Below are 14,185 nucleotides of genomic sequence, written 5' to 3'. Positions count from 1 at the left end.
CCCCATACCTCAGTCCTGAAGGCACTAGTTTCATGGCTAGTATCTCCTGTAACTAACTCTTCCTCATGATCTTGTTATTACTCAGTACTTCTTCCAACCCTTGTTCATTAGTCCTCAACCAGTGTTGCATCTGGTTAATCAGCTAAAAGGCCTCAAGTTATTTTCCATTCCAAGCACTTAAAACATTACTCTGCTTGTTCAGTGAAGATTTTTCTAGACCCTTGACTTTCTCTTGACTAAAATCGAGACAAATAAGCACTGACTTATCAAAGTGACTACAAGAAGATTTTCCCTGCAACTACTTCTGTTACCATATGAAGAATTTTATGACTTTTTTTTTATAGGAATAATTAAGTCAAACTGTTAAGGATATTCAGGAGTTAAATGAGTCTAATTACATAGAGTACTTACCCCTGTGCTTGGCACAGAGTAACCACTCATTAATAGTTACAGTTACCACCAGTAAAATTTGCACAGTGTGGAGTAAATAATGGACCTTAAGCATATGAAATTTATCCTGGTTGTGTGGTATGGGTGGGTAGGAGATGAACAGGCAAAAGTTTCTGTCAACTACTGCTTCTTGCTTTGACAGATGGATACTTGACCACTGAGCCCCCTGGGAAGCCCCAACTATTGCCTCTTAGTTGGTGATGTGGGGCAGCAAGAATATAAAGGCTAAACCATGACAAACTCTAAAAATTATACATGAAGAGCATGATGCAGCCAATGAGAAATCCAAATATATAAAAAAATGATTAATTCACTTAAGTATAGAAAAGTTGATGGCAGGTAAGAGGAACTACATAAAACTCTGTCATGTGTTATCTTTTAACCTGATTTATTGAGAAATTCTAGCAGCCAGATCAAAGAAATATAGCCTCTCTAGCAAAAACTGAACATAGTCTCTGCTATCTATTACTAGTCATTAGGGTTCTAATTAGCTGGACAGAGATATTTAATTTCAACTTCATGATGCAAATAACTTGGCACATGCCTGTTAGTATCAATATTTACAGTTTCTAAGTAGCTTGGAAAATGAGCTTATGCTTTGAGTACTCTGTAGCCATTGGTCCCCATGATTATCAAGAGATTATATGCTAGATCTTCTCATCCCAGCTTTATGTGCACCTCTCTGTTTATTGGGGAAGTGGTGAGGGGAAGAGCACTGGTTTTAGAAGTGAGGCGATGTGGTTTGCGGCCTTTCTCTGTTTCCTGTGTGCCTTGAGCAGATTTATTAACTTCTCTAAGCTTTCGTGTCCTCTGCCACAGCACAAGGAAGCAGTCCCAAACAACCTCCAATTCTGATGCTAACACTCCATGATGTACCAAATCTGTGAGTCCAGGTCATGCTAGTGCCAAGAAACCACAGGGCTCTGAGAAAAGGGAGAGAAAGAAACTAGGACTTGCAGGGCATTCTTCTCTTGAGCAGACGGACAGCTGTGAAATGTCAAGTGCCTTCTGAAAAATGTCTAGACTGTCTCAGTTGTTAGGCAGATTGTTCTCAAAAGGTGCTAGCTTGTACCTTACAGCTATTTAAAGTTTAGATGTTTTGGATGTTTCAGTCCTTCTAAAACGTTGCTTGTGTCCATGTTTCTTCTTAGTTTCTAAGAGGATCCAACTGTACATGTAAGTTCACAATTAACATAGCAACCAACCAAGAGCATGTGGAAACACATTCATGAAGCTGGTATGTTGATTTCTTTTCACCTCCTTTAATCCCCAAGCTTCTTAGTATTTCCTTATTGCTACCATCAAAAAAGTCTTGTTGCTTGCTTTACCTTCTTCTTTATGGGCTCACCAATAACTGTCCATCACGGTGACAGCTGGGTCATAGCGTTTACTCCAATTAGCTCAATAAACAGAAAACTCACTTTTAAAAAATGTTATGCATGAAAATCTCCTTTTAAGGGAGTGACTCAAATCTCTCAATAAGCTCATAAACAATTCTGATTTTCTGTATGTCTGAAAAATTCACATAATCCAAAGTACAATATTCTGGTCCCACTTTCCTTATTTTGTGTAATCAAACAGTAATCAATAAGAACTACGACTACTGCAAAATGGGACTTCAGAAGCTTTGAGGGTAAATTCATCACCAGCATGCATATAAAAGTCACTGCAGAGAGTCTTTTCTTCCTTAAGTGCCCTTGAAACACAGCGACTAAATTATATTTCAAACCCCCAAGGAGAGGTACAAGGTTATAATTGTCTCACACTTAATTATGTGCATTGCAAAAGGTAAATGGACAAAGTCATTTTTGTACCATGTATAGAGAATAGAATCACTTATGAATTTTTATATTGCTGGCTCACTGATTCACAGAAAGCAGAAATTTATGCAGGAGCCATATCTAACAGTGATGGTGCTATGTGAATGCGCAGCCGAGTTGAGAACACTGCCTTCACTGTTCTGTTACTGGGCCCCACACTCATAGTCAGGTCATTCTTCTCTTTCTCACAGGGCTCTAGTGAGGCAGCTTATTTGTCTCTTTCTTTTATTGGTTAGAGTTGTTTCTTTCCAGGCCTCTTCCTTTTCTGAATTTCCAAGGGAGTGTTAGCTTAAGGCCTAACGTTGACACCATCAGATATAATCAGAGAAATGAAAAATGCAACAGGAAAGACAGGTAATATTTTAGCCAAGCAGCACAAGAGAAATATGCCACTTTCAAGCCCAGTTTTTCATAGTTTCTAACGGAGCCCGCTCAGGAGAGACGTCATCTTTGCTGGGGTGAGTAAAAGCAACTTGGCCCTTCCTGGTAATAGGGGAATCGTTGACTCCTCTGGTCACTAATTCTAACTTGTGAGTCATGCCCAGCTCATAACTGCTTTTCTTTTTACCACATTTGAAATTGCATTTGGTTTGCTGAGTGTGAGATCCACGTTTCTTTTGTAAGAGAATGTTGTATTTTTCTGCAGTTGATTTCATTAGGATAAGCTACTTCCTCATGCAATAGAGCTTGTAGTTTGAATGGACCTGAATATGTTTTATGATAATCTTCCCTCTCTCAGCCATTGCAGCCCGAGGAAACAGATGTAGTTTGTGTCTGTTTCTCAAAGCAGTGAGAAAATACAGCTTTGAAGAAAAGAGTGAGACCATTACACGATTTCCCAGTTTCATCTCGATACACCCTGAAGCTGCCACATTGCAGTGGTTTTCAACTATACGTGGCAACGTCTTGTTTTCCTTTGAGTTCAAAAGAGAAAACTGATGCTTAAAGAAAAATACATTTACTCCCTAAATTATTAACTACTACCCGCTTCCCGCCCCCCCCCCCCCCCCACAAAAAAGGCCTCTCGCATACAAGTAGTTCCATGATGTGTACCTTTAGTAAAAATCCTACTGTGGTATGCCATCAGGGCTGGGGTAACACATCTCCAATCACAAGGTGCAAAGTAAAAATTTTGCAGTCACTCTGAGAAGCTAGTTGTTTAGCCTGCAGGAGTTCACATACCTGGTGGAGCTCATTTATCCTCTGAATTAGCTATACAGTTCTGGTCGAGGTAGCCAGAGGGGAGTTCAAAATTCTCAGGAGGAACTTAACCACCAACAACCAATCTGGAATCCTGCTCCTTTCTTCTCCACCAGTCCTTTCTGTATTTCCAGATCTTGCAAACATACAGTCAAGATTGCCAGGAGTGTTACTCCATTAACAGATGCACTGATACATTAAGCCATTAATCAGGCAAATCACAGATGTTGTTTTCTTTTCAGTTATTGCCATAATTACTCCTAATAACACCTACTGAATTTGTCGTTTCATTGTCATTGATAACTTTAAAAATTAATCAGATAATTAAATTTCTTCTTCTTAAATTCTATTTATATGGATTTAAATTTTGTTTCTACCTTGGAGGGTTCAGATTCTCTCCTCCAAGTTGTGCTATATCCCAAAGAATGTAGCGGGGCAACCTCACATATGGACAGATTAATAGTCTCTTGAAAGACGGTAGGCTGAAACCCACTGCTGAGTTTGCAATCAAACCATATTCCCATTATGCTGAAAGAGGAGCATAATCATTTTGAAGCGTATGTGCTAATAAATCCAGTTGAAGGAGTCTGCCATTCTGAAAGGGAGAAATAAGAAGAGAACTTGGGCCAGCTGCCTGGTTTACAGATAGTGAACCTGGGACTCGGAGAAATAAAGTCAGAGTTACTGAGACAAAACAACAATCAGAATTCAAGGCTCGTGGGTCTCAATCCAGTTTTGGTTGTTCTACCACACTTGTTCTCCAACATGGCCCTTAACATATCAGAAGGGAATAAAACCCTCCTTCTTGACTCGAGTACACTAAGGCAGGTTGGATTTCTGAGACTGGTTCTATCCAGTTATTCACTCTCCTAAGAAGAAAACTTAGACATTCTTCCATCTTTGAACCTAGGGAACTCTACCTCCATTACTGATTAAATATCACTGATTTCTCTCTTCCAGTGACATTGTTTTAGAATTTTCTTTTAAAAGTTTCAAGTATCTGGAGCCCTTTCTCCTTATTTTTTAGTTCTCTATAAAATACAGTTTTATTAAAAGATTGATTAAGAGGGGACATACGTATATCTATGACTGATGTTTCTGTCATATGTTTCTGTCATGTATGACAGAAACCAACACAATACTGTAATTATCCTTTAATTAAAAATAAAGAAAAAGAAACTGAGCAGTAACAATAGCATGGAGTGGCTTAATATTGGGGAAAAAAAACAGAAATAAATAGGCATTTAAATTGAAGTTAGCATTAAATCACTATGATACTTCTTAGTAATTGCGTGACCTTAGATAAGCTACTTAGCCTCTCAAACCCTCACTTTGAGAGTGAATGAGTGAGTGAGTGACTGAGGGTGTGTGTGTGTGTGTGTATGTGTGTGTAATTACCTAGTACAATGCAATGACTGATTCAAAAATAGCATTTTAGAATTATTCATCATTACTATTAACTGCAGCCAAAAGAGAGGGAATATTAGCTGTTGTAGCATTTATTAACATTATGTAATGTCTTAATGTGTGGAAGAAAGAAGGAGAGCCTCATTTTTTGCTTTCAAGATTAATGATCACTGGTTGCTGTTAATGCAAAGAGCCTTGGGGATAGTAAGTTGCCTGGAATCAACCTGAATTATTGGGTCTGGGGGAGGTACTGCCATCCCTCAACTAATACTATCTCAAACTGCTCAGATGTGTGTAGTATCAGTGTGAGCTCACTGGATTGGAGAAACCACACAGGAACACAAGAATGCATTGTTTCTTGGTTGCATCTGCCTATTTCAATAAAAATGCCAGATCCCTGCAATTACTATCAAACTTTTGGTGAAATTTTCACACACTCTATCTCAGATCATTTTGAGTACCATCCTGCTACTTTCTCACTTTGAGAAAAACTGATATACCTACAGCATCTGGGCAGGTTCTACAGACCATGATATTTACTATTTTCTTAACCTTTTCCTTAAATAGACTAAACATTTATAAAGGAAGCTTTTTATCACACTTAAATGTAAAACAAATATCATGTGCTGTAAGCACATGCTTATAAAAGTAAACAAAAACCAACAAAAATATTAATAAACTTTAGTTAGACTCTGCTGCTCCTTACACTGGATTTGTATTCTAGTCTTTGTTGTAAATGGATATTAGCAATGGTTACAGAGATATTCAAGGCCCAGTGACACCAAACTGAGATTTAAGGATTGAAAGACAAGTAAGTCAGAAAGCTTTCACTGTATGATTCAGCTGTTTGATGCCACACCAGTGTCACCTAAAGTGTGTGAAGATAGTAATCCATTTGGTATGTGGATATGGGAGGAAAAAAACAAAACAGGGATATGGCGGTGAGTGCATTCAGAGAAACACAGGGTGTACTGAAAGGAGCCCAGGTATATCAAACCTTTAATTCCATTTATGGTCATTATTAGTTATACTACTTTCTTAATCTCAATTTTTTCATCTACCAAATGAGAATGATGATACCAACATCATAGAAATGGTATGAGAATTTATGTAGAGAAGGCTTGCTGCAGTCCTCAGAATGTGGTAGGTGCTTTCTGCACAGATATTCCTCCAAGCTTTGTTTAGAAGCCAATTTGCTTCATAGCCTTCCGAATAGCATTTCTTTCTGGGCTTCAGAGTCCTCATTTATAAGACAACAAAATGAGACTTGATGATCTCAAAGGCCCCTTGCAGCTCTTAGTTAATAGATAGATACGTGAATATTTTATATGTACATATATGCATATATATACATATATAATAACTTCTGTTTTCCTTACCTTTATGTAAGCATGGCACATTGCCCAGACATAAAACTTGAATGCTTGAGAATAATATTGAGAGTGGATGAGCCACGTTGGTAAAATAAAAACTCAAGTCATGAGGAATTTGTAAGCTGATGTACATTTCAGAGCTCAGATGTAATTTCATTGTATTTTATTATCATCTGTCAAACTTAAAGCAATACTGAGACTAGAAAATAGATTGTCACAGAGGTTTCTAAGGAAAATGGTTTCCATGAGTTGGTGTAAATATATTCAGAGAGACTTGTTCCTACTTAATAACCCGCGTTTTTCCTTCTGAATTGCTGGTGCGTTTGCTTACAGCATGTGAAAGGCAGTTTGTCCTTTGCTGTCAGGTGAACTTGATAGAATAATAGAAGTTTCTGAGAAATTCAATCAGATTTTGTTGCTTCTCAAGGGAACTTCTTGACTACTTATTCTATTTGAGAAGAAATGACAGTGTTTCTTAGGTCTTATACAAAACGCTGACCAAGTTGAACAGCTTGGGTTCCAGGCAGCAAGTGCCACATGGAGTTTTCCCTCCTCAGCATCTGGAGGATGGTGCTGCTGGGGTTTGGGGCCCTTTGGGAGGTGAAAGAAATACTTAAGGTGTTACTACAAGATTGCACTATTAGGAAATCGGAGGTGGTAACCATTATCTTGTGTATTACTTACAGCATTCTTGTCCTTCAGGAGACCTAAAAACAACAACAACAAAATAGTGACATTAGTTTCTCTTAACAGAATACAAAAAACCTTGCACTGTCTTTCACATATCTGACTATTAAAGAGTCTCAGATGCTTGATCTGCTCAAATATCGACAATTCTGCTGAAACACCCCAATGAGGTTATTTGATTGAACTGTCACTTAATTGAAAATTGCTTACATAAGACATATGTGAGGGCATGTGCTTGAACTCAGATGGACAAAATTTCAAATTGGTATCTTCTCTTAAAGCTCTGGTATCCTCATCTATAAACTGAGGATAAAATGTTCCTGTTTCACAAGATTGTTCTGAGATTATTTCCAACATCATCTCCTTGATTAGTCAGAATAGGTAATATACACTAAGCACTTACTTCCTGCCAGGTGCTCTTCCAAGGGCTAGGATTGTTTAAGCCTCAATAAATATTAATATCTGAGGTTATTATTATAAACTTCAGGTTAGGGATATGGGGACAGACCCCAGAGAGAACTTGCCAAACATCATGTACTCTGGCTCTCTAGATGCCTCTTCTTTAAGGCTTAAAAACACATGAGTTGAACCATGTGAAATTATGGACATGACAGTTTTTTAATGTACAGATAGCCATGTCATGTGGTTGTGGCTATTAAGCACTGAATATGGATAAACAGTAGCTACAGTTGCTACTGCCAATAATAGTAGGAATAATATGTTGATTTTATCTTTGAATCTTTTTGTTAATATTGGGAATGTTGATGGCATTGTAGTATGAAGACCATTAACTTGGCAATCAGGAACTGGGTAAAATCTACATCTTAGTTACCCCACTCTTAAAATAATGAGGTTGGTCTTTTCCAGCTCGAATAGTCAATGGCAGAGCTTTAAAAACTATTCATGGAAAAGGACCAGTTTTTTGTTGTTGTTCAATCTATCTTCAAACAATAACTAGTTTTATTATGAATGACTAGAACTTAATTCATGTCATATGCGAGACAAATTTCCTAATCACATTTCAACATTTTAGTAGGGTTTCTCAACTGGAAAAATAGGCGCAACCTAAAAGTTGAGAGTTATGTTTTATTCAGTGGAAACTTTTAGGACTAAAGTTGGGGAGCCAGCAACTCAAGTAACCCTGAGAGACCTGCTCCAAGGAGGTAGGGGTGGGGGGAGCTGGGTTATATAGAAATTTTGAAACAAAATGCAGGCAGTCTGAATGTCAAAAAATGATTGTAAATTAAAGAAAACCAGATACCTCAAGTTAAGGAATTTAGTGCTGTTCTATATATGGGAAGATACAAGAGTCTGGGCTCAGTGAAATCATTCCTTTGCTATGCATGTCAGGTGTTGGGTCCAGTATCTTGCTTTCACATCCTGATTTACTCAGGACTCAGTTTGGGGAGTGGCTACAGTCTGATGGCTGCTAGATGGCAGATATTCTTCTCCTTCCTGCGTTCCCTAAGGGCTCACTGGTTCACTGTCCCTGGTGGCTGCAATTGCTGATGACTGTGACATCCTTTGCTTACTGATATGGCAGGAAATACTCCATTTTTCAGATTATATTGATATAATCCAGATTATATTGATATACTTGTTTCTGAGCATACATTCCCAATTTCTGTACTTAACTTGCTGTAAATCAGTAATCAACAGTTCATGGACTAGCACTGGTCAATGGACTGTACTGAGTTGCATTAGAACTTTATAATATAAATTCCTTAAAAGAGAATGGGGGTGTTTAGTCACTAAGTCATGTCTGACTCTTTTTGTGACTCCATAGACTGTAGCCTGCCAGGCTCTGCTGTCTATGGGATTCCAAGGCAAGAATACTGGAGTGAATTGCCATTTCCTTCTCCAGGGGATCTTCCTGACTCAGCAAACCTGCATCTCCTGCATTGGCAGGTGGGTTCTGTATCACTGAGGCACCAGGAAAGCTCTGGGTGTTCGTACCTATCCCTTTAAAATGTATTCTGTGAAGATGATAAATGATTATTATAAAAACAGGGAATTTTAAAAAGGAAAACCACAAATGTGTTGTGATACATACAACATTACTCAGGGCATTTGAGTAAGATAGAGAGAGAAAAGACAGCAGGTAAAGAAAAAGACCTGAGTTTATATGTTTATTTTGAACAATTGTTCTTCATTTCACAATGCTTAACCACCTTCCATGTTGTCATGTTTGAAGCACTAGGAAATTAAAGATAAATGAGACCTGGCCCCATCCTCCAGGAGCTCAGAGTTTAGCCAGTGATGCCATCGATAATTGCATAATTATAGACTAGTATGTAAATCTCTAAAGGAAAACAAAGGATTTTACTTGGGAATCAAAAGACGTTTTACCCTTAAGGGATAATTTCTTTTATTTTGCTGCTTAGATTATTTCTGTATTAAGGGCTTCTGTATTAAAATACCATTTTATTCATGGATAATTTATACAAACACAGAATGGATTAATCTTGTGTATACAGGTTAATGAATTATAACAAAATGAACACTTCCACATAGTCACTTGATCAAGAAGCCACCACTAGGTCAAGAAATAGAATGTTTTTAGGAGCTTTCCTGAGATTCTGACGTACCCCTTCCCAATCATGTTCTCTCCCCTCTTCACCAATATAAACATAATCCTAATTTCTAATATTAGGGATTATATTTGCCTGTCTTTGAAATCTTATACAAATGGAATTACACACATATGCCTTTGTGATTGGCTTTTTTGTTTAGTGTGATGTCTACATTCATGGGTTCCCCAAACTATTTACCAAAGCATTGCAGAGTACTGCAGGGTATTTTTTACATTTTACAGAGACATGACAATACTCAACACCTGGGGGACAGTGACCAAAGTTATAGCTCATGACAGTTTAGTTTCAACATTAAGTTGTGGTACATTTCTTTGCATGATTTCATACCTTTACAGACATCCAAAAGTTCATTCAAATTGTAATTAAAAGCAAATATGTGTAAAAATCACCGTGGAACAAAAAATGAAGGTGGCAGTTTCCAATCTGACTTCAAGATTTGAGAAGCTGTGCAATATCTAGCAGGTATACACATCCCTTTAGTAAGATACCATGGTTATTTAAGGATGAAGTAAAAGTGCTAGTTTTTTTTTTTTCTTTCAATTTATGTGTATTTTTTAACATGGCCGCTAATTTATTAGGACATGTTGTTGTTTAGTCACTAAGTTGTGTCCCACTCGTTTGCAAACCGTTGGACTATAACCCACCAGGCTGCCGTGTCCAAGGGATTTTTTTGGCAAGAATACTGGAGTGAGTTGCCATTTCCTTCTCCAGGGGATCTTCCTGACCCAGGGATCGAACCCAGATCTCCTGCACTGCAGGCAGATCTCTGCTGAGCCACCAGGGAAGAAGGTTAGGAACATGGCTCAGGTGGTAAAGAATCCGTCAGCAATGTAGGAGACCTGGGTTTGATCCCTGGGTCAAGAAGATGCCATGGAGGAGGGCATGGCAACCCACTCCAGTATTCTTGCCTGGAAAATTCCATGGACAGAGAAGCCTGTCAGGCTACAGTCCATAGGGTCACAAAGAGTCAGGCACGAATGAGCAACTTTCACTTTTATTAGTACATAAATAGTAAGTTTTGGGGACCTAACTACTTAATAATCAGAACTATTATATTTTTCTTTTGGTATAGTGACAGTTTAAACTTTCTGCTGAGATAATAAGTAACCTGAAGTGGTTTGTAAAAGTCTGGTCTATGAAATTCATTTATATTGTATGCAGCAGTCATTTATTTTCATTTCTGTTTGGTTTTCTACTGTGAGTACACAATTTATTTATGTATTCTATCAGTGGAAATTTGTGCTGTTTCCAATTTGGAGCTATTGTCAACAGTGCTCCTATGCACTGTTTTGAACATAGCTTTCAGTACGCATATGTGTGTTTCTGGTAGGTATATATTTCAGACTGGAATTACTGAGTCATAGGGTATGGGTATTTCAACTTTAGTAGATACTGCTAAAAAGTATTCTAAAGTGGTCATTCCAGTTTACACTTCCACCAAGATTGTATGAAAGTGTAAGTTGTTCCATATCCTACTAACATTTAATATTTTTAGTAATTTTCATGCAAGCCAATTCTAGTAGGCACAAATCCAGATTTTGTGCTGTCTGAAGGTTAGTTCAATTTGGGAGGTCTGACCTAAGGAAAAAAATAATTTATAAATACAAATTAAGAATGAATAATTATTGACTAGAAGAAAATAAATCCCAGCAGATTTTAAGATTTAAAATTCAAGAAATAACCCCAAATACCACTAAATCAAGAAAAATTGAGAAAAATCATTTGAATTCACTGCCCATCACAACCCCTACAATTTTTCATTTCTATGCTTTTAGCTGCTTTTTCTAGAATTACCCCTTCATAGGATAATAATTTTGCATTTTCACTTTCTTTAAAGAAAATAGAGAGAAAGATTTTCTTATACTTTAATAAAAACTTTTAATACAGGTAGTTTAGAAAAGTGTATTTAAGTTCAAAAATTTGTCAAATTTGAGGACTCGCTCAGGTTTTTTTTCAAAAATGAACTGCAGTTTTTTAGGATGTTGCAGGTTGTACAGTAGGTAGTCTTAAGTAGTCTTTAAATTGGTGAAACTTACTGGTTTCTTTGTCATCAGTTTCCTGGTTGTGGTGACTTATTATGTATTGAATCATTAGTAGATCGTCCCACTTGTTTTAAATTGCTGTCGAAATCCAGCATAGCAGAAATAGTGTATACCTGGAAGTCATTCATACCCTAAAACAGCTAGCAATTAATCATTCAGTTTCAGTTCAGTTCAGTTGCTCAGTCGTGTCTGACTCTTTGCAACCCCATCATTGCTAGCTATTAATTATATTAATTATATAATTATAATTATATAAAAACATATCACTAAATCCAAACTACGGGTACCTTCAACTTGTCCAAATCTCACATACACCCATAGCTACTTCTGTTGAAGTGATCATATGACTTTCCTGCTGCCCCACTAGCCCCTCAACTACATGTTGAAACAGTCCAGTTACTTTCCTAACTTAAAACCACCCTTGCATTCCTGTGCAACCTGATTATGATGTATTTTCCTTTTTATAAATCTCTAGGTTTTGTTGAGGAATGTTTGGTTTAGGATTATTATTCTGTGATCATAAAAGATCAGTCAGTAGTATTTACCTTTTTCCAAATTTCTTGAGGTATGGTTAACAAATAAAAATAGAAGATACTTAAAATGTACATTGTGATGATTTGATATATTCACAAATAAATACATTATGAAAGGATCCCTCCTGTCTAGTTGGTTAACATCTCCATCACTTTACTTATTCATTTTACTTAGATGATATCGACTGAAAAAATAGACATAACCTGAAAGTTGAGTGTTATGTTTTGTTTGTTGAAAATTTTTAGGACTTAAGCCCAGGAGGGAGCATCTCAAGTAACCCTGAGAGAACTTCTCGGAAGAGGTGAGGCAGGGAGCCAGGTTATACAGAAGTTTTTTAGCAAAGAGCAGGTAGTTTGAATGTCGAAAAATGATTGTAAATTAAAGAAAAGCAGGTATCTCAAGTTAAGGAATTTTAGTGCTTTTCTATGTATGGGAAGATGCGAGAGACTCAACTCACTGAAATCATTCCTTTGATACATACCTCAGCTCTCAGAGGCCAGTATCCTATTTTCTTATCCTGAGTTTCTCAGGGCTCTCCGTAGAGGGTGACTGTAGTCTGATGGCTGCTAGATGGCCTAGATGGCATTCTTCCCCTTCCTGAGTTCCTTCAGGCTCACTGGTTCACATGAGAAGGATGCAATCGCTGATGACTGTGACCTTCTTATTTTCTGATATGGCAGGAAATGTTCCATTTCTCAATGAGAGCATTCAAGTTCTATTCTCTTCGCAAACTTCAACTATACAGTACAGTGTTATCAACTATAATCACCTTTTATACATTAGATCCTCAGAACTTATTCATCTAATAGCTGAAAGTTTGTACTATTTCACCAACCCCTCCCGTTTCTCCCACTCCCTAGGCTCTAGCAGCCATTTTTTTATTGTCTGTTTCTGAGTTTGAGGGGCTTTTTTCAATATTTTTCATGTAAATGATGACATGTACTATTTGTGTTTCTCTGTATGACTTAAGTCATTTAACATAATGGCCTCAACGTCCATCCATGTTGTCACAAACTGCAGGATGTCCTTCTTTCTCATGTTGAACAATATCCTATTGAATACATATGCAATACATTTTCTTTATCCATTTATCTCTTACTGGACACACAGGTAGTTTCCATATCTTAGCTTTTGTGAATAATGTTGCAGTAACTTTAGGAATGCAGATACATCTTAGAGGTTCTGTTTTCATTTCCTTTGGATACAGACCCAGAAGTGGGAATTCTGGAACACAACAGTTCAGTTTAGTTCAGTTGCTCAGTCGTGTCCGACTCTTTGCGACCCCATGAATCGCAGCACGCCAGGCCTCCCTGTCCATCACCAACTCCCAGAGTTTACTCAAACTCATGTCCATTGAGTCGGTGATGCCATCCAGCCATCTCATCCTCTGTTGTCCCCTTCTCCTCCTGCCCCCAATCCCTCCCAGCATCAGGGTCTTTTCCAGTGAGGTGGCCAAAGTATTGGAGTTTCAACTTCAGCATCAGTCCTTCCAATGAACACCCAGGACTGCTCTCCTTTAGGATGGACTGGTTGGATCTCCTTGCAGTCCAAGGGACTCTCAAGAGTCTTCTCCAACACCACAGTTCAAAAGCATCAATTCTTCGGCACTCAGCTTTCTTCACAGTCCAACTCTCACATGCATACATGACCACTGGAAAAACCATAGCCTTGACTAGACGGACCTTTGCTGGCAAAGTAATGTCTCTGCTTTTTAATATGCTATCTAGGTTGGTCATAACTTTCCTTCCGAGGAGTAAGCGTCTTTTAATTTCATGGCTGCAGTCACCATCTGCAGTGATTTTGGAGCTCCCAAAAATAAAGTCTGACACTATTTCCACTGTTTCCCCATCTATTTCCAATGAAGTGAGGGGACCAGATGCCATGATCTGAGTTTTCTGAATGTTGACTAATTCTATTTTAGAAACTGCCATACTCTTTTTTTATAGTGGTTGTACCAATTTGCATTCCCTCCAACAGTGCACAAGGGTTCCCTTTTCTCCACATCCTCCTCAAGACTTATTTCTTCTCTTCTTCATTACAGCTATTCTAACAGATGTGAGGTAATACCTCACTGTGAC

The 14,185-nt window shown here is 37.8% G+C and overlaps 1 protein-coding gene across 6 annotated transcripts in view; it reads left to right on the top strand.

Moving 5' to 3' along the window:
• The window catches only part of ATP10B (ATPase phospholipid transporting 10B (putative)), a 358,643-nt gene that overhangs the window by 62,866 nt on the left and 281,592 nt on the right, over window positions 1-14,185 (top strand). For 2 of the 6 annotated variants that reach the window (XM_061151884.1, XM_061151891.1), the window contains exon 1: window positions 1,664-1,687. The exons of 3 other annotated variants lie outside the window; for them this stretch is intronic. In XM_061151884.1, the coding sequence (XP_061007867.1) occupies window positions 1,679-1,687 (9 nt within the window). In that variant the 5' untranslated portion in view covers window positions 1,664-1,678. Of the gene's footprint in view, window positions 1-1,647; window positions 1,688-14,185 lie in introns of those variants that run through there. One more of the 6 variants, XM_061151885.1, reaches the window with a different exon arrangement.

The sequence above is a fragment of the Dama dama genome, chromosome 9 (genome assembly GCF_033118175.1).
Source record: "Dama dama isolate Ldn47 chromosome 9, ASM3311817v1, whole genome shotgun sequence".
Lineage (NCBI taxonomy): Eukaryota > Metazoa > Chordata > Mammalia > Artiodactyla > Cervidae > Dama > Dama dama.
The sequence above is the reverse complement of the archived record's forward strand: the minus strand, read 5'-3'. Positions and strand labels throughout refer to the sequence as shown.